This window comes from Magallana gigas, chromosome 2 (genome assembly GCF_963853765.1).
Source record: "Magallana gigas chromosome 2, xbMagGiga1.1, whole genome shotgun sequence".
Taxonomy (NCBI): domain Eukaryota; kingdom Metazoa; phylum Mollusca; class Bivalvia; order Ostreida; family Ostreidae; genus Magallana; species Magallana gigas.
In genome coordinates, this window is record NC_088854.1 from 46,137,239 (window position 1) to 46,158,876 (window position 21,638).

At 34.7% G+C, this 21,638-nt stretch overlaps 1 protein-coding gene across 7 annotated transcripts; it reads left to right on the forward strand.

Moving 5' to 3' along the window:
• Positions 1–421: 421 nt before the first annotated feature.
• On the forward strand, positions 422–20,702 carry LOC105321560 (cyclic nucleotide-binding domain-containing protein 2). 7 transcript variants are annotated; one of them, XM_020064576.3, is made up of 13 exons: positions 422–783; positions 2,607–2,763; positions 11,713–11,898; positions 12,064–12,230; positions 12,575–12,648; positions 13,128–13,216; positions 14,407–14,636; positions 15,154–15,305; positions 17,353–17,523; positions 18,012–18,094; positions 19,030–19,131; positions 19,547–19,690; positions 20,140–20,702. In XM_020064576.3, exons 1-13 carry the CDS (start codon positions 617–619, stop codon positions 20,272–20,274), a joined length of 1,857 nt encoding a protein of 618 aa, XP_019920135.3. In that variant the 5' UTR covers positions 422–616; the 3' UTR covers positions 20,275–20,702. The 7 variants fall into 7 exon arrangements, with proteins under 7 accessions (XP_019920135.3, XP_019920136.3, XP_011418193.4 ...); XM_020064577.3 differs by lacking the exon at positions 422–783 and adding an exon at positions 2,295–2,476; XM_011419891.4 differs by lacking the exons at positions 422–783; positions 2,607–2,763 and adding an exon at positions 3,440–4,143.
• Positions 20,703–21,638: the final 936 nt, after the last annotated feature.

The window sequence follows — 21,638 nt, forward strand, 5'->3', positions numbered from 1 at the left end:
CAGCCATATATATATATATATATATATATATATATATATATATATATATATATATATATATATATATATATATATATATATATATATGCATTCACAACTGACAATCGCTGTTTGCTTACAAAAATATGTTTACTAAATTGTGGCAGAAACGTATATACATTGTATAAATGTCCCTGGTACTGATATTATTGTGTAATGATCTTGATTAAATTTGGAACAAAAGTTCGCGAATTTTATCCACAGAGCATCGGGTTCAACTCATCAGTCTGTCGGAACTAGGAACAATGCCCTTAAACAACACATATTTAATGTGTGTTTTATTGACAAATAAATCCAACCCCGCCCGATCGCGTAATGGACGTTAGAGGTTCGCCGTTATTAAAGAGCTGCTGAACAGATGCCGTGTGCCTTTACCTGTTTAAAAAGACATTTTATTTTTAAAACAATAAACACTTGATAAACAAAAACCAAATAGCTATGCCGAGATTTTAAACGCCGATAACACACGAAAATTAGAAGAAGGAATAAATACACATTCATTTTGGCGCGATGCTATTCTTGCCGTCTGTTGAGCAGTAGCTTACCCATAGTGACGTGTAGCATCCTTGCTGGAGTTATGGAGACGGTAATTTCTATAGATCGACGCCTGACCCAGCGGGTCCAAGGGGGCCCCAAGGATTTAACCCCGAAGATGTGTGTGATGGACAGCTACAGGAACCAGGGGTCGCGCTGCCGGACAGAGCCCTACCTTCCTACGATCATTTTACCTGTTGGAAAAGCCAGGTGAGTAGAATATTACCTTTGTAGGGCCTTGGTTGTTATTCTGCGGTAGTTACTTTCTATTTTATGAAAGTACATCTCTTTAAACATCGAGATCAAAAGTATGTGAAAGAGAAATGTTTTTGATATTTGTGAAAGGTTTGTGTAGATGTATTGATTATTTATTATCAGATGTACAAAACTTCTGGTAAAAGTCGCAAGTACTTGTAAATCGAATCGAACTTTCAAAACATTTCGTAAGAAATAAATGATTTAGATATGAAAACCCCCAGGAGAAACATTTTTTTCACACTTCATTTGTATATTAATACTGCTAGACATCCATTTTCTTATCGTTGAAATATTGCTATTACGTTTAATAATTGATTGATATTGCTGATAAAACATCTTTGATGAAAAGTACTTATTTCACCAATACACACCATGCATCGAAAATCAAAGAATATAGGTGAGAATGAATATGAATTTTTTCATTGTGAGCAGAACTCCAGCAACTTGAAGAAAATGAATCAAATATACAGTAATAAAGAGATTCGCTCAAATATTGTCTATAAATAGTTGTACGCAATGACGTACATTCGAACGTTGCAAATTGAATTGTGGTGTTGATGAATACAATTTTTAAAAACTGGAGGAAAGAGGATTGTGTTAAATGCAGTTGTTAAATTGTGCACATTGTCAATGTTGTCGTTATACAGCACAGTCGATTTGCATAGCGCATGTACATTTTAACGCGTGGACAATGTGCACCTATTGACGGCTATCAAGAGACAAGGTTGTGATAGCTGCACGGCGAGTGCGAAGAGCGATACTGGTCCAAATTTAAAAACCCTTAACGCTGGATAATAAAATCTTCTTATCGTTCACCATCATTTTGTCTTGCATACATTTACATTAATTTTGTGGAACCTCATAGCGATGCTTGTTGACCAAAGACTTGTTCCCATTCCACACGCTGATCACCAATGTTATATTATTTCAAATCCATTTGTTAAAGTAACAAACAAATCTACGGAACACAACAATCCTGACACCCACACACTGCATAGTTGATTTCAAACACGGACAGCCAAACCAATTTAAATCAGCATTAGATTTTTGTTGGACAAAATAATTGGATCATTCAAAGTTCAAAATTGAAATTAATGTCAAAAGATTCGAAAATTGAATATTGAGTGAGCCACCTGTGGCGTATTTTAATGAAACCTTGGCTTGTAAGATTGAGACAGTGACCAAAAACACATATATTAATATCACCGATATCTTTTTTTCACTGCTAGTATTACTAGTATCATAAAAATGAATGACTGCTGTTAATTTTCTCTGAAGACACCGAAACACGTATTAGTATTAGAAATAACCATGAAACGGTTGCTTTGGCAATGCTATGGGATGGGATGAGGATATAATGACTTTGTTGACGCTTTTTGTTATATTTATAAAACGCTTTTATCGTTAGAATTCAATCTGTCGTGTTGGATGTCATTTACAGACCAATTATAACGCGGTTACAGAGCGAGCTAGTCGTAAAAAAGCTACATTTACTCACCTTGTTCAACCAGCTGTGATGGGAAGCCGCTGGGTAGCGGATGTTCATAAAAGGAAGACCGTGTTGCAACGTTAGCTTCAGAACAAAAATCAGTTTTGCACACTACAGGGAAAAAACATCCATGAACGGAGAAGACGCCAAAGATTGGTACAGAGGCACACAAGATTAATTTCGGTTACTCTTTCGTCTGCATGATGAGTACTGATGACCAAAGCTTAGATGTAAGCTTTTTGTATATAATTATAAATGTGGATTTCATTTTGCCATGTTTTGGTAGGTGCGACACGGCGGATTCTGTGTGGACCACCAAAGATCAGAGAAGCGAAGACCGAGTTTGTTCGGACAATAAGGATGTTGAGAGGCGAGGAAATCGAGAACCGCTCGACTGCCTCAAAGTAGCCAAGTTCAAAAGACGGAGACATTTCTTTCACAGAGTGAGTACAACCTTAGGCTTGTTGTCTGTTTAATTTTTTAATCAACTCTAGCTTGGAATAGAACTTTCCATCTTTCCTGTTTTTTGTTTAGTTTGGTTTTTTTGTGTTTTGCATCCGCTCGAGATTATTTTCTGAATTTGAGAACTCTGGGTAGAGAAATTAATGCACGTTTGTGAATGAGGCCAATTTGGCCTGTGAATCCAGTACAAAAAAATATTTGACAAAAGTAGAATGTCGGTTATTGATGGATTAAAATGCCATAAATTTCAGAGCTGAACATTTAACTGGTACAATGCCTTCCGCATTTAGTACCTCAGCATGAATTAATTTAGATGTCTATGATTAGATCGAATGCTGCGATATTAGATGTTTCTTTCCATTTTTCTTTCAATGCGAAGTAGTATGTTAAAAAATAAATCAATTTAATTTCATTTTCAGAATATGAATGCAATTTCGTTATATAAAATCAAATAAATTTCGACACCAAATCCAGTTCTGGCACTTGCAATGAGATATGTGTTTTTTAATTATGTGCCTTAGTTCAGTCAAGTACATTAGAAATGACGGAAGAGGGCTTTTGAGAAGAGGAGCGCGTTGCCTTTAATGGTAACCCAGAATTAAATCTTTTATCCCTTTGCCGCTTTTAAGCAAAATGTTTTGATTTGATACACATTAAAATCTACATAATTCAACTTTTGGCGACACAGTGAATTATCAATGGCTTTGTAGGTATTTTACATCATTATCAGTAAGACCTTTGTCAACTTGCAATAATAGAAAACACCAACTGTCAGCGAGAGAAGTGACAGAGGAAGCCCCCTACAAGTTTGAGTGGACCCTGCGGTGCTCACTGGGACCTAAAATCGTGTCTCTGGCTATCTCCTCACTGTCATGCTGAACTCTGACAATCCGGGTACTTTTGGAATGTACAAAAGTAATTACTAATATTATTTCAACGGTAGTATTTCGTAGCCATTCTGTGAAACGATTTAAAATATCAACGTGGTTGAAGGTCTCATACTGCGAAAAAAAACACATTTGAACCTGATTGTTAGAAGAACAAACATTGGAGTGAGCAAGACCCGAGATAAAGCAATGAAGAAAAAGTTTTTACGAAGCCGGACTTTTGCTTCTAACCAACCAAAAACAAGCTTGATGAAAAAAAGAACTAAAACTGATATTGAAAATATAAGGATACACAGAGAGAAGTCGGAGCCGTTGATTTCTAGTCCAAAATCGCCATTTCTTCAATTCCATGCATGGAATACAGTCCACTCTCGGAGGTCTGTTAGAAACAGCCCAAGTATTAGAAGGAAAGAAGATGAAAGCGCTGGGGCTTCCGACGAAACGTTTATGACGGAAAAGCCAAAATATGTGGAGGTAATAAAACAGTAGCTGATAAAGTAGTTAAACTCTTCAAAATCGATAAACGTTAATTAGATAGATTCTAACAAATGAAATTGCGAACGATCAAACGGCTGTGTACCGTTCATCTCAGTGCTGTTAACTGTGGAGGATGCAAAGTAATTAGGATTTTAAAACAAGTTTGCTTGATTCCTATCTCTCAATGCCAAGTAATGAGTAAAGAGTACAAAGTCTTTGCAAGGGACTTTAAATAACCAAAAAATTATTTTAATTCTTTTGTGGCGTGTACTAATAATTGTTGCCTCTATGTTGCCATGGTATACATGTACCTTTTATATTGTACGGACATAAAAAATGCAGGAGTTATTATCATTTATAAGTTGACTCGTCTTTGCAATCAGTTGATTCGGATGTAGACAGGGTAGTACGACCCTTTGTCCTCCTTCAGAATCGAAGAACAATATCAACATATTTCAGAACTTAAATTTGAAATGTTTACTAAAGCTTTATTCAGGGCTCTTCATCCAAAGGAGATTAATACAGTCTAATAATGACCCCGACCATTCAGCCCTAATTGGTCATTGAAATTGAAACCAATTATCAATATACCGTTCCTTAATTGCGTGGTACGTACGTTCTATATTAATAATTCCTCGGAAAACACTGGTGGAAGGTGGCAAACGTTTAATCAAAGTTCTTGATCTAATGGATTTCATACATACATTCTTAAACAATTTTGACTAATGATTACTCATATCTACACATGTAAGTGATGCGGATGATTAAAATTTAGAATTTTCTTGTATTTATCACATGCCATATTGTATAAACTGTAGAAGGCATAGGACTAATATTATTGGAATATTTAAGCATTTAACATTTCATCGTTCATAGCGGAAAGTCTTGGATTTAATAAAGTGCCGAAGCAATCGTTCTAGTAATCGAATGTTGACGATCTTCTAGATTATTGATAATACCTCTTGATATCTGTTACTAACAATCTGTTTATAAGTTTGATAATGGGAAGGAAGATTGGTCACCTTGAATTACAGTTTATTTGACACAATAAAACGTAAATCCCATGAACAGAATGAAGACTGACATCCCCCATTATGCGACAGCCTGGAGCTACCCCCAAGACAACGAATGCTTGATCAACAAAATGTTTTAATGCAGAATGAATTGCAACCTCGTAAACACCTAGTTATGCAACTGATATATTTATTTACCTCTTAGATAAATATTTCACGGGTTCTTCCACAAGAAATTCCTTTTATCTTGGAGACGAGAAAAATGCAATGACCAGCACGACAATGTGCAGGAGTAATGATAACTGTGTGTGATAGTTACTCATTGCCACTCCTCCTCTAAGACAGAAAGGAAAATTAATCTCCTTGTTTTTTCTCCCATGGGACGGTATCAAGCTTAAAAGCGATCGATTGAGCTTATACTTTATGTAATAGCAATGCCTCCTTTAGGCACCCACAACCTCAGAACTGACAGGGGTAACTACGCATTCAACAAAATTATCTTGAATACCCGATGCCCCAGGAATGAATGACGCTATGGGATGAATGTAGCATTAATATAAGAAAATCTATCGATAATTGTGTTAGTTTTATGTATGGGAGGCGATTAAGTCACGGATCTGGACGGGTTCCGTCAGCGGTTCACAAAATCAGTAATAAATCTTGTAACACTTGGCGATTATTTAAATGTCGCTCAGATATATCTTGTCATGCGAATTGATTTAGATTTCCTAATAAATTACACAAATACCAATAATCACCCAAAAATTCGCCAGGAGTATGGATGTTGGACACCTAGTTAAAGATTTACAGTCTCTGGTTACGGAGTTACACACAAAATAAATGGAGGCTGTTGAGCTCATCAGGAAAAGAGCCCATTCAAACGAGGAGAGGACCCTGAATTAATCTTCGAGATGAACAACTGAAATTACACCGATGTGAGAATAAACACAGTCAACAAGGCTGGAGAAGAAGTCGCCACTTTTGTGAAGGCCACAACTGACTAAGAATTTGGACCAAATTTCGGAGATATAGCTGTAATTCTCCGTTGCCGAGGAGGTTTGGGTGACAATAAATACATATCTGCTCAATAAAACGAATTTTTCATTTCGGGATTATTAGGAGACATGAAGATAACAACAGTTTTAATCAAGTTCTCTTTGTTGGACTTTCCCGTATTTGCCGATACCATGCAGAATTGATTTTGAAGTTTACTCACTCAATTGTGGGAGATAAGTGAGTTGATATTTTGTGGAACTGAAGTGCATCTCTAACGTATAATTGCAGATTGTCATTGTTCAAACATAATTATCCATTGTCTAACAATAAAATACCAATACTGACCGAGATGATTCCAACTCGAAAATTAATTGAAACAGCAAATGATGACGCCAGATTTTATAGGCGACGCTCGGACGCGCAGTTCGGAAGAAAATTCAGTGATGGTAACATTCTGTACTACGATTCAAAATTTAAAAAACGAACGTCATCTTTTTCGGACTATCCAAGAAGACTAAGTGTCAAATCAGACCAAGGCTTCCGGAAATTTAGCAGTGGCAGCATTGACGTGTTTTACCAAAGCAGACGATATAGTCGCGATGACGTCATGGAGGCACCAGGATTTACAAAAAGTAAAGTTTACCCAATAACCGAGAGGAAAATATTAGAAAACGTGGATAGGCTTTATTTGTCGAAATCAAAACTGATGAAGACTCGTTCAACAAACAACATCAACTTACCGCCATTGAATTTACGTTTACCAAAAACAACTCGTAAACCACAGAAACCCAATGGAAAGTCCCTGCGGAGGGTTAGGTCGGAAAATTATGTCATCCCACTTCCGTTTAAGAACAAGATTTTGGTAAGTTTGTATGGATTGTTTTTTTAGTAATAAAATGAGGCTTTGACAATCAAAAAACATTACGATGTACAATCTGAGTCAGTGACTTTAGTATGGCAATGAACATCTACAGATGCATGCATGTGTTATTATGTGCATTTTACATGCACTGTATGAGTGTAAATACAAGGTTACATCGAAAACATATCGTAAATTTTGTATTTTACACCCACCCAAAAAAATTTACAGTATGACATATATTTGTAAATTCCATGTGTCAAACTTAACAGGAATTTATCGTTATCAAATATTTTCATCAGCTTGAATAAAATGTCCATAACAGAAATTTATGCCTAATTTTATACTGTATATTTTGTTTTAATGCTTAACATTTTCCCATAAGGACTTTGAAAGACGTTTATAAAATGAACTGTAATGCTCGTGGTTGTGATAATTATCATCTATAAAATTCACCTCTATGCACTTTACGGTAAAAAAGTAAATGTTAAAAAAATGTAAAAAAAAAAAAAAAAAATTAAAAAAATAAATGTTAAATGTGTATGCAAAGAGGATGTGATATACATGATTCCCTAGCAGAAATATATGACAGTCATGTATTAAATCAATTTTTTTTGGATGTTTTCACCATTGCGGTTATTAAATTTTATATGAAAAAGCAAAACAAACAAAAGCCTTACAGACGTAAAGGTTACATGCGCCTGACGTTGTAACTTTTTCTTTAAATTAAATATATTTATCCCCTAAACCTAATAACACACCCTTTATAACGCCAGGTGCCTGAGCTACAGGTATATGTAGTAAACTGTATAGTTTTACATTGCTGTGTACTATTATGTATACAATACTAGGGTACTTGTACTTTGTGTCTGCAAATTTTCACGTTTGTTGTGCCGTGTACAAGTTCTTTTCCATGGCCGGTCTGTTGTTTTATTTCCTTCTGTTGACAGAGCACTCAATGTCTCTGTTACAAAACAACCTTATATTTCAATCACTGCAGGTTTCGGGTGTCATAAATCTCTCCTGCACTTTTAACGTAAGACAGTGAATTACTTACGGTTATGAAAAGTCAGACAGATAGCTAATAAATACAAGAATTATTGTGGTTTTCATAAATTATCATGATCATTTCCATTATTTTGATCCCAACGATTTGCACACAAAGAAATATTTCTTGAAAGACGATTTGCTTTCATTATTTACGAACCCCTTTGTATTTGATTTCTCCCGTTTAAAGATTGTATGAAGATTTACTGTGCCTTAATGAAATAATGAAACTGTTTAATGGGGGTATTATAAGTGATTTCTGACTTTATTACGAGATGACAGGAGGGATATGTTTACACAGCTATAAAGACTTATGAATGGGGCATGGAGACAAAAGTACCTCCATTACTGAAGATCACAATTAAATCGACCGATTATTAGTGTTTAGTTTACTGTAGAGATTCAAGTACCCGAGGCTCCTAACCGCCGACAATGGTTTAACTTTCACCATAGAGAAACCTTTGTACTAAAACCAGTCACAGAAGCTATTCGTTTCACTAAAATAATTTTGAGTCACAAGAAGTTGGGAACAGACAGGAAGAAACATGGACATACAGCAAAAGAATTCTATTAATTATCAAAAAGAAAAGACGGAAAAAAGTAATTTGCGAAGAAAAAGCAAAGAAATGCGACCTGATGCTTCCAATGGTGCCATCGTGTCTTCCAAGCCGAAACGAGGCTTGGCGCGAATTGCCAGGAGAAAAAGATGGGAACGAGTCTGTAGTCGAATATTAATGTGTAGAGTGTTCCTCTCTCCGAGTCTGAAGATTGCATCCAATGACCATGAGAGGGTTTCTAGATTTACCGTTAGTGTGAGTAAATTCTTCATTTTTCCCATGGGAAGAATCCGATCTCTTGCCTATTCGTATAATTTATGTTTGTAGAAAGTTATTCACAGCTTTAGATCTCTGTTTAGAGTTATGTACATTCGTATGATGGAGTTGACAAGTGATATACCTTTGGAGTGCAGGTAAATTTATCGTTTTCTCCCCTCATCCCCCCAAAAAGGGAAAAGAGCTTTCGATAAGATAACGGAAGTCGCCTCTCCACGGCTTCAAAGCATTCCTGTGATCCAGGGTCAATGCAGATTACCTGTACATGAATTGTGTTTACCTGTTTTAATTTTCTAAGCAAAATCTCGTCTTGTCATGTGGCTTCCACGTTGAATTTATCATATCTGCGCTTTCAATCACAATAGCGTTGTCATTTTGGAACAATGTCGAAATTGAAAGGCGTTGATCTGGTAGAAACGCTTTGTTTGCACTGACCCCACCAGATAACAGAGTTTATATGATGTGATCAGACTAAACAGAAACAAGGCAAATGTCACCCTCTTTACCTGATTCATATTCCCCGCGCCCAGCCACCATGCCCTGCTGCTTTCTACATCAGAAGGTAAGACCAGGGTTTTTCTGCTGCATAGAAATTTTGACAATTACGTGATGTATTTCAAACGAAGTTTAAAAAAAGATGAGAGTATTAAAACAGCGAGATCAAAAGAAGCAATTGATTCAGTCGTCTCTAAAGAATTGATTCTTTTTTCTTTACAATCGGTCTTGATTTTTCATATGCTTTTTTATTTTAATTTCAATTTCTTTTGTAAAAGGGAAAGAGTATCAAATGCAATACTTTATCTGTTTTTTTTTATTAGATTATTTTTCTTTCAGTTTCTTGTATTTTCATTTGCTTTGCCTCGCTTGTTAATTTTTTTATATTCCCCTATTTTGGAGAAAATGGTAAATAATGAATAAAGCTTAATGCTGGAACAGTTAATCAAAATCTGATGTGTAATTGCTGTTGTGTATTTTAATATTTCAAATTTAATATACTGCCAAGGTAAAAGTACCAATGCTGTCAGCAAAATATGGTAAAATTTGTCGTCGATAAAATCAATTTTTAAATATTAAAAGCCCTATAGCAAGGTCTGCAATAGACATGTCGTGTATCATATTTCAATTTACTGCAAGGATGTCATCAATATTAGGTTAACTAGACAAAAGTTTCCCTCTTAAAGTTTGTGGTGTTTATCATAAACATTTTGGAATATTCTGCCTCAATAAGATCATAAATATTGAGGAAATGATTAGATTTCTTTTACAATACAATGTACCTTATACTTAACGGGCGACGTTATATGCTTACAAAATGTTACACTTTGTGTTTTGTAACGAACGTGCATAGGCCCACAGCACATAAAATTGAAGTTGTAAATCACACACAAGTTGACCAACTTCATATCTATTTACTTAGTTGCAAATTTTGGGTCGCACGCTTCAACGTTTAACATAATTAAAAAGTTGAAGAAGTAGCATATTGCTGTCGGTGTAATTCGATAAATATCATATTCATCAAAGAATTTTGCTGTTATGTGTTATTTTAGTTTGGTGGTCTTCTTGCATTCATTGGGCTTAGCTACTGAGAAGCCCAGCGATAATTTGTATAGCCTACTAGATTCATTGGAGTAATTGTGGGCTTTGAAATGAAATGTCAATATAGCAAAGAATATTCATTGAATAGTGAAATAGAATAAATCTATTTCATTTATCCAATTTTGTAAAAAAGACTAAGGCTTCTTTTTTTGTATAGAAGCTAGTTACGAGAGATACTACTGGGCAACTTTGATAGATAGTAGTCAGTCTCCATGGAAGGCTGTCGGAGAAAGAATAGACCAAAGCACTAGTGGAATATTAATATTTGAAGTTTTCTACACACACAAACACCCTGTTACCGCACCTGTCGACTTTAATTTTGCTGGACACAAAAACTTATTTTGATAATGGAGTTAAAAGGTTCTTTAGTGTTTTGTCAAGCTTAAAAACATCTGGTGTCTTTACGTTGGTGAGTAACGCTGAGTGAGGTTTTTGCATGGAGGAACTCTTAGACGTTGAAAAGAAAGGGATTAATCATGGATCTGTTCGAACGAATTTTATCATCTCCCAAGGACTACCCAATCCCTCCCCTCAAAATAAAAGAAAAAATCAACAACATGTACACAGCATACAGTCTTGATGGTTCATCCGGACCGATGGATCACAACTTCCTAAAGGAGCCCGAAGAGAACCACTCGGCCGTAAAAAGGAGATACAGGAAGCGTAACTATATAGCATCTCCAAATTTGCGGAAACCTAGGCTTGAACCAATACGGTTCTTTCATATTCCTGAGAATTTGCAGTGGATATATGATAGGGCGAAAGAAAAGCAGTCGGTGAAAGATGCTCTAAGAAAGCGGCGATTTAAGAGGAAAAAAGAGAAAACGATAGAGACAGTCGTAATACAAGTGATAGAGATTCCAGAACCCGACTTAACTCCCAGAAATGTTGTTGAGGTAAAGAAAGAAGGAATGGTGTTAGTACTAGGACACTTCATGTAGAAAGCATAATTAGTGTACGATTTTTTTCCCAGTAGAAGGCTGTTGTACAAACCGAGGTACAAGATTATGGTACAAACTGTGATACTGAATGTTGTACAAACTGTGTACGAGTGGAACAAACTTTAGTAAGACTTGTACAAACTCTAGTACATTGCACGAGATTGGTGTACAAATTGTATTACGAGAAACAAGTTGCAGTACGAGGCTGTTGTAAAATTCGTAACAATTGTTATTCTATTTTTGGTTCGTTAGATAATTGTATTTTTTTTATTTGCTTGCAGCCACTGGTCAGATTCAGGCGTGCCGTGAAGACGATACAAGTTTTATTGAAGGCGACCCTCACCAACTCACAGGGCCAGCGCCATGATCTCCTCTCCTGGGCACACCAAGACACCAGCTCTTCAAAGAGGGAGTACGAGATGTTTGGTCTCACCTTTGACCCCGGGGACTTCAGAGCCAAAAAGGAGGTAGAATTCATGTAATAGTACACATATTGTAAATTCTAAAGAAAACCGTTTAAGGACAATAACAATTCGGACAGTGGAATTGCTAAGTGAAGTTGTTCCTGTGAATTCCATCGTCAAAAAAGCTAGAAATACGTTAATCTTACTTATCTTTCTTTTTAATTACAGACTATATTAAGTAATGAAGCAAAAGCTATTTTATCAATGGAGCCTGAACGAAGGACCGAGGAACAACTAAAGGTGGCGCTGCTAGCGCTGAATCAGGCAGTGGAGGCGTTCAGCGAGTTCCCGATCACCATGCAGAAGTCGCTCGTGAGGGTCGGCTGGTATGAACAGTGAGTAAACGTAGATTGTCTCTGATCCACAACAAAGGCTGCTCATCTATTTAAAATACCACTTCCTTTGTCAGTTTGTCAACATAAAGGTTGAACACGGTGATTGGTTTATTGAAATCTTTTCATAAGTGTTTATAAAAGGATTCCAGAGAAATAATAATGCGAGATTCGTTTATAGCTTCTCGTTTTATCGTTAAGCAAACAAACGGATTTTTAATTATTTCCCTGTGTTTAAACAGACATCAGTAACGCGTTTGCGATGAAGAAATGTCATCATTGCATAATGTTTGAATGGCAGTATATCACGATACTCCTTTGAACATGCCCATTCTCTTTTGTTACAGTTTTGAAGACAAACGAGTCATCATAAGACAGGGTCACATGGCAGACAATTTTTACTTCATATTATCTGGGACAGGTACACATTCTTAATATCAATGAGTACTCCATTAATACTTACCAATGTATGTGGTGTTTTGGTAATAAGGAACCAGTGTAAATACTTTTGAAGTAGGATAAAAAATAATATTTAGGAACGTGCATTTATCATATACGAAATGAAAATCATTTTCAAAAATCAAGACCTTCATTCTCATTTTTTAAACTTCGGAGCATTAAATCAGGAAAAAAAATATTTTAAAAATATCATTTTGCAAGCTATTTTATTTATCCTAGATAGATGAACGCATTTTTTGAAGCTTTTGAAAAACCAATGCATGTGGTATGGTAGTAATAAAAAACTTATGTTCTTACTTTTGAACTAGGAAAAGAATTAATATTTAGGAACGTACATAACTATACGAAATCAAAATCAGTAAATAAAAAAAATTCCAAGCTGTTTTTTTTTTTATCTTGAAGAAGAAATATACACATGACATCTTTAACGTTTACTTGTAGCCGTTGTCACCATCCTACAGACTGACCCTGAGTCGGGGGACCAGGTGGTACGAACCGCCGCTGTCCTCAAAAAGGGGAACAGTTTTGGGGTAAGTACATATCGTTATTACAATTATATATATTCGTAGACAATTTTGTAAACTGAAATATTAAAGATATTTTTACTGCATACTTAGGAAGAGTTTGATTTTTTTTTAAAATAGCATTAAAAAAAACAAATGCTGATTTGAATCGATGACAGTATATTCGAAACCATTATATTTGTGGCCACGCCTGTCGTGATACAGGTCTCTATCAATTAATCTATCATCTACTTCTAAGGTCTTACCAAAATACTTTCAACTTACGCTTCTATAAACGAGTGATTTGCAAACGATCCGTTGCTATCATTGTCACATGCCGCAGCCAAATGATATCGGTATGCTGACAATGGGCCTTGGCTTGAAACGACGGTTTATCATCGCGAACAGAACGAAAAAAAACCCAACAAACTGAACAATATATAACTTAATTAACTGTACTAGTCATCGTAGTATTTCTATGAAACAGTATTTGAGTTTTACTATTTGATAATTTGTCAGAGAAAGGACGTAACATTTTTTTTTATCATAAGAAAAATGACGTTCTGGTTCACACCATTTATTATATCTGGTGATGTCGCATCAGATCTCGCATTTATAAAGAGACCTTGAAAATATATGTATTTTTCATTGATGGGTTGAATGATAAAAGAACAATTTAAAATGTCATTGTTAGGATCAAATGAAATTAAGACGGAGAATGTCAGATGTCGTAACATCAAAGACACGCAAATATCTGATTTATAAGAAGGTGAATTAAAGTTCAATAACACATCTATTGGTTTTTAAAACATTTTAAACAAGTCACAGAAGAATCATTGAGAGTAAATTAAGATTTCAATACAATAGTCTAGTTCCGTTTATGAGGTCGGTGCGATATACCGTCGCCGGGCGTTATTTACAATAAGGAACATTTTACGATGACAGTTTTAATTACCACTTGTAAAAGAGTTTTCTTGGCCGCTATTGATGAACAGTATTAGAACCCTGCCTATCATCCGGTATGCTGTGTATAGAATAAAGTATCTACGCATAATGCTGCTTATTTGCGTTTCAATATCATTTGAAAGCAAATGCCACATGCAGAGCAAGATTTGCATTGTTACTAAGATTTTCTGGAGTTACCGTGGAAGACGAAAAAGATTGCTGCTTTAAGCCTATCGATCAAAACGATTGATTGAGCACACCTCTACTTGCAGGAACTGGCGCTTATGCACGCTGCTAAACGGAGCGCCACTGTCACTTGCAAGAACAGCGTGGAACTTTTAGCAGTAGGACGTGAGGATTTCGTGGATATATTCATGCCCATGGATAAAGACCAAGAGCCGGAGCACATCCGCTTCCTACGGACAGTTCAACTCCTGAAAGGCTGGCCCATCGAACGGCTTCCGTATCACGACCCCAAGATCTGTTGCTTCACTTATTTCAGGTTTGTATTGTATGTGGGTCAAGGATCATGGAACAATCTTTATAGATTCAAATAAAAATTTCAATTACTAGTAATCATAAATGCTTTCTGAGCATAAACTGATTCTTAAAATGTGCAGTTAAAAGAATTGAATATTTATAATATCTATAGCAATATTTGAAATTTTAATGAATATTTGTTTTTGTAATGATAAACTTTTTAGACAAGGTAAAAATTGTGATTAATTGAAGTCTAAAGACGGCTTTAAAATTCTGGGAGCAGGTTAACGACAAGTTAATTTTCGATTGGACATGAAGCATTGATATTTTTTCAATGAATATTGTTGAAACTTGTCATTCGTTTCATTCCATTTTTAGGCATATATTAAAATAAATCTCTCTCTCTCTCTCTCTCTCTCTCTCTCTCTCTCTCTCTCGTGCAAAAGTCATGTAAGTACCGCAGTTGTTCTCTCTAACCTCTAACGAACGTACCCACAAAACCATAAAGAAATAAATAGCGTGACCATATTTATTTACAGAAGGGGCCTCCTGCTGTGTAAGGACAGTAACATCAGTGAGTGGGTCTATATCATCAAGACAGGATCCTGTAGAGTACTCAAATCACTCCATTCAGCTAAACCGAATATACCAGGACTGCCAGCCAATCAACAAATAGCTAAGTCCCTGTTACGTAAGTGAAACCATCAATAAGCATGCAAATTTTATCGCAGGGTTCTAGTAAAATACTTGTTTTAAACACTGTTCTCTCGGCGTTGGTATAAGTCATGTATTATTCAAGGCACTTGAGCTTCATGATTGATTTACCAGTGAAAAGTTGATTGTACACTTGTGACGTCATAAATTACAAAATATTTACTGATTGTTAGTTAATTTTACATAAATTATTTATTAAAAGATTAACTAATTTTTTAAAACAATAAGACAAAACCTATAACTCCGAAACAAAAACCATTTAATGAACATAAGAATGATTATTTTTGAAACATAATATATACAAACCAGACGATGTTAAGAATTTTAGTTTACTGTCGTTTGTTTTACGTACATTTTATGAGCGGTGAATTTAAATGAAAGTTGCAGAAAATCCTTTTAACATAATTTCATTTGCACCACGATAATGATAAATTTCAATCTCAAACTTGCAAAAGCATTTAATTTTTTGGACTTTACAAAATATCAAAGCAACACAGAATTCAATAATTACCGCCTTTATAAATAAACAGACGCATCAAAGCGGAAACCTATTGGATTTCGCAAACAGACAATTTTGATTATATTAGTTTCAATAACATTTTACGCGAAACACGGTAAAAAATCAATCCGTCTGCAACTGTTAGATAATTTGGCATATCAATAATAATCATAATGAAAAGATTAATCAATAGTTTCATATTTTCAATGAGTTTGTTTTATCTTAGATGAAAAAAGAGCCAAAGAAAACTGGATTCTGAAGTTTTTTTTATCAATACACACACGAGTTTTTTTTTCACTCTTATCTTATTTTAACTGTTATTTTTGGGAGTTGATTTTAATCAACTTTCCTATGCAGTTTCTCTGGCAAACCGGAAATGAAACAGTGTTTGGACCTCAAGACAAATCACCACCGCTGACAAGACTTCGTACTTAAAATAATATAGATTTTCAATCAGGGCTTAATTGACCCTTTTTGGTACAGGGTCCTGTACCCTTTCAATTGGGAATTTTTCGTCGAAATATTGTTTTTTTGGGAAAAATATTTAAACAAATATGGCTAAATCTAGTTAGCAAAAAAACCCAAAAATTCTATACAGATTTCTTAGTTTCTAACTGCATATTACATATATAATCATTAAATTAATGTTTGCATCATAATAAAACACAATTAACAGAACATTCAGATATTTTAATTGACATACATAAGGATGTCTCACTTAGCAGTTACAAATTCAGCATCCTATATCTTTTATAGCACAATACGACACAGTTACTTTATTGAGAATTTATCAATTAGATTTTGGAAAAAACAGTCAATTTTCCATTAGGAGTGGGTCCTTTTACAAGACCTGCATGCAAGAAATATTATGCCCTGTCAATTAATGTATCCAGAAGCATTGCTCTTCAAGGAAACTTATTCATAAATACCTTGAAAATAGTCAGATTTTAAATGGTACGAACAATTTAGATATTTTTGTGGTCTTATGTATTTCTACGCCAGAGTTCAATATTGCTTGGATACAATTATTTAGACATATTTCGATTACAGATACGAATTTGATGGCGTTTATTCAGTCTTTAAATATTACACACCAAGATTCATGTGGGGTTTTCCGTTTTTCCGTCTATACATGTAGCTCGGAATTGCATTGGAAAAGTCCGAAAATTCATATTAGAACTACGTGTATTATACCAAATTGTCCAGATATTTTGTATTATGACTCCGTGAAGCTGATTTAATTATGCCTATTGTTGCTGAGGTGAGCGATGTGGCCCATGGGCCTCTTGTTTTTCTGAGTTTACTTTATTTTATTTAGCTTGCAACTGTTATTTTATCTCCGTCTGTAACAGTTATTTTCCTTCCGATTGTTACTAGCATTTGTCATCAATATTTTTTTTCTTTTGTCTGAAACTGTTATTTCGTACAAATGTATTCAATCTGTAACCGTTATTTTGTACAAATATAATCAGTCTGTAACTGTTATTTCGTACGAATGTAATCAGTATGTAACTGTTATTTTCAGGACTCCCTCCGATATCTCCACCGAAGTCCTCCAAGACATCGTCCTCCTCATCTACCTCCTCCTCGGACAAATCCCCGCGGTCCGACTCCTCGTGTGGGACGCCCCGCCCATCCAAGCAAAAGTGCACCATACAGCACCTCTCTGACATACTTCACAAACCATATCCAGAGGGTAGGTCATGGTCACTTTTATTTCAGGGTCTTCAACACTCTGCTCATCTAACATAATTTTACTTTTATGAAATATACGCATTGTAATCTGAATAGTAATTGAAATGTTTACAATGTCAGCCAAAGTTGCAGGGCACATATGCATCTTTTATATAAGTCTAAAATTGGAATGAGATTTGTCTTTCTTGTTTGAGGGTCTGTGACATTTAACAAAAGAAAAACATAAGATAGCAAAGCTAGTGGTGTACGGCAAGAGTATATTTACCCCCTGTTAAACAATCAAAGTAATACTGGACTAGGATACGTCTAGTTTTGAAGATAACGCGCTTACATATCTATATAGTTCGATTCAGTTGCTGATATTGATGAACATCTATATGTCCTATATGACTAGTGTACAAATGACGCCACCACATGTATTTTTGTGATTGTAAACTTATGATTGAACAAGATTCGATTAAAATAGTACAAATGCATCGAACTTTTCAGACTCGGCAGAGCAGGAAGAGCACCAGCGGTTGTTAGATTCTATCTTCTCCCAGAAACACTCCTACATATCTAAATGGGGAAAGGTGAGAGTGTTACCAAGTCATTAAACGGTTCTTCTAACGGTACATCGCTACAAAAGTGCTTTATACTTCATTTATTATCGATGATGTAACGGGAGTAAATCCGTCTAAGGTTTATAAGCCTTGAAAGTAATCATGCCGTATATCTTTTGTGTGAACATGTATTTTAATAGTATGCCGAATATAGACCAAATAAAGTACATGCTCCGGTAAAGGTTGACTTTTCCTATTTTGCACTATTAGACTCTGTTAACAACAATATCATCACCAAGAAAAGCATGATGCGGTCTCTGGAATGAATCTAATAAAAAAGGATTTCTTTCAAGTTAAAAGGAAATTTTTCAAGTTATTATATTGTATATCACAATGTAGAAATGTAGAAATCGAACAAAATTGGATTTCATATACCGTACTTTATGCATAGTCTTAGTAAAATGCTAGCGAAAAGAGAATGGCAGTGACATTAGAATAGGATCCTAAATACCTTAAAATAAGTCAATATCAATAATTAAAAATTGATTTGGATTTTTTTATGAAGAAGAATTTATATAGATATAAATAATGATTGTATTTTAGTACGTTTTATTACCGACAATTTTCAAAACTTCTCCCCTAGGGCTACTTACAATGTAACTTACTGCACAGCAAAAAGTAATATGGCTTAATGATCAATTTAATGAGTTCATTTACACGCAATTTTTTTTAGGTGAGATTAAATAGAATTTAATTGGCTGCAATTCAAAATAATTCTACTTGACCGTTAAAATTTTGACATCTGTTAACACCTGAATTGCAATTCAAAATCCTAACCACAATAGATTTTCTTATTAAATAATAAGTTTTTGATTTGCATTTAGGTTTTTAAAAAATACGTTAATAATAATGACAGTTACCTAATTCATTACGTTAGTGACCTAATTTTTTTTTTTGATTGACAGCGAACTTCTCCAAAACTGTCTCCGTCCGAGAGTGCCCTAAAACGCCACAGGCCCGATACGGTGTACGTACAGATACAGAAGCTAGGACCCAAGGAAACATTTGTAAGTTCTCATAACGGGTTAATACTGATACCGTTTGAAAGTGACCAAAAAACTGTGCAAGTTTTTATGTTCTGATATGTTTTATGTACATATACAAACATCAGACACGGAAAAGTTATTATAAAAAGAACCCATCAAAGATCTATTGAATATTTTTCTCACAATACAAAGCATGCGCTGATCAAGAGGAAGGTGTGTGGGGTCGGGAAGACGGACCATCTCCTCCATAGAAAATTCAAATTTAACATATGCACATAATAAAATTCCTATTAAATAAAGACCTCAGTCCCCCCCCCCCCCGAAAAACAAGTTTATCCCCGCCCCCCCCCCCCCCAAAAAAAAATAATTCTGGATCCGCCCATGCAACGCATTTTTTCGTCGTAACTATTGAAATTCTTCTCTTTTCCTACTGAAGGGAGTTGAACAGGTGGCCTTTGGTCGAATAGGAAAGACAACGAGCACCATTCTTGTATCTGAAGGAGCAGAGTGTATTCTCATCAACAGGAAATTTTTCCAACAATACCTAACGGATGAAGTCGCCAAGAGAATACGAAGAACTGTAAGCTATCAAATTGTACATATATACTTGTACAGCCATGATTTATAATACAGTATATATGCTAATTAAAGAAATGTAATGAACATCTGTTATACCATAACAATAATTAATTTTATTTGCTAATTCAAGTTTAAAAAAAAAATCACACAATTCAAATAACCTCATAAATCAGTTTGACACGATTTTATAAATTGTAATATCTTATTAAGTGTCATGTTCCTTCATTTGATATCAATTTGTGGACAAAAGGGCACATTGCATGTTAAACAGTATGCTTTTGATAATCTCCGTATCCATTCTAGTTTTTACAAGTTTCTTGAATGACAGACTGTAACTATAAATTACAGTTAACCCCCCCCCCCCCCCCGCCTTCTTTTTTTTTTACTTTTTTTTTTTTTGCTTTTTAAAGTTGGAACATACACTAACCTGATGTGGTTTTACATTGACAGTTGCAGCCCATTCCGTCAGAGGAGAGTCTACAACAGAAGCTACAGGACAACACGAACTGGGAGGCGTACAAAGCTCTGACGGTGGTCAACCACATGGTGCAGCACAAGGCCCACGGCGACTCCCAGTTCTACTGAGTCAATCCGGGAATCTACAGTTTACTTTAAAAATTTTACATTTTATGTTCAAATTGTGCCAAGTGTCAAACTGCGAATTTTGAAATTAATTACGAAATTTACAATATGACAGCTAGTTGTTATACTAGACAGACTAAAGGGAGATAAGGATGTCTCATTGAGCAATTGATTGGCTATATACATGTGTTTCTTGCATGATAAATGCATTAAGGCCTTTGTTGTTTCTGTTTTGTCTAAATGACAAAATTACATCCGTCCAAGTTCTTTTTATGTAGTTATTTATAAAAAAAATATGTGCAGACACATTGGTCTGCTGATGTATTGTCTTTCTGTAGATAAATTCAAATACCATGATAAACATGTGCATCAAACACTACACATGTGAGGAAGTGCAATATTTTCAAATAAATGATAAACGAATGCGAAAACTTTTTTTTGTCTTATTTGCCTCAGTTCGAATTAAACAGTTTTTTAGTGTTCAAAGGCTATGAATTTATTGTCATCCCCTACAAAAACCAATTGAAAGTTAGCCGTTAATTAGCTTTAGCTATGTTTTGTATGAAATGACACTGATAAATTATTCAATGTTAAATCGACTAATTTCCAAAAGATGTTTGTTGAAAAATATAAAACAAATAAAATAAACTTACAGAATTTCTTGGAAAAATAAGGAACTTCTTGGAAAAACGTTATACGAGGCTATAAGTTATAGCAAAAATGATATAAATGTAATATATATAATATTTATGTAAATTATCTGAGAGGCCCTTTTTTGTTTGTTGTGGCATTTTCATATTTTTTATGTAAAGTCATCGGTCATACTTTATCTCATAAAAACCTACATAATTTACACCATTAACATCATTCATTTAAACATGGCCACTAAATTGCAACTTGTGGAATTTAATTAAATCTAAGAATTGGATAGATATTTGTTCAAAACATCATAGATACTAAAAGGTTGAAAATCTTGAGAGAAAAGATTTTTAGTGTGTTTTTTTCTAGATACTATGAATATTATGAACTCTTTCAAGATCACAATATAGTTGTTTTCTTATATTTTATTAATAAGGATATATCCTAGGAATATTGATGGTATTGTGTGACAGACTGTAAGCAGAATAGAAAAGGCAAATAAAGAATGACCCCCCTCCAAAAAAAATAATAAAAATCAAATAATTCGATCAACAAAAAGACGATACTGTTTCAATTATTTTATCACACTATTTTTACGTCATCGTAGCAGATGAACTGATTTTGTTCAAGAGCTATTCATCTTTTTATTAAACAAAGGAAATACGATTAAAATTAGACCGAAAAATAGGTGATGTAATAATAGCTAACAATCACATTAAGGTCAATTA

What these genes read in the sequence shown, in the direction of transcription:
- LOC105321560 (XM_011419889.4), top strand. Translation starts at nt 6,505, where the DNA reads ATGATTCCAACTCGAAAATTAATTGAAACAGCAAATGATGACGCCAGA. An exon ending in CGTTTAAGAACAAGATTTTG is followed by an intron (nt 7,018 to 11,712) that starts GTAAGTTTGTAT and finishes ATTTGCTTGCAG; the next exon opens with CCACTGGTCAGATTCAGGCG. An exon ending in TGTTGCTTCACTTATTTCAG is followed by an intron (nt 14,637 to 15,153) that starts GTTTGTATTGTA and finishes ATTTATTTACAG; the next exon opens with AAGGGGCCTCCTGCTGTGTA.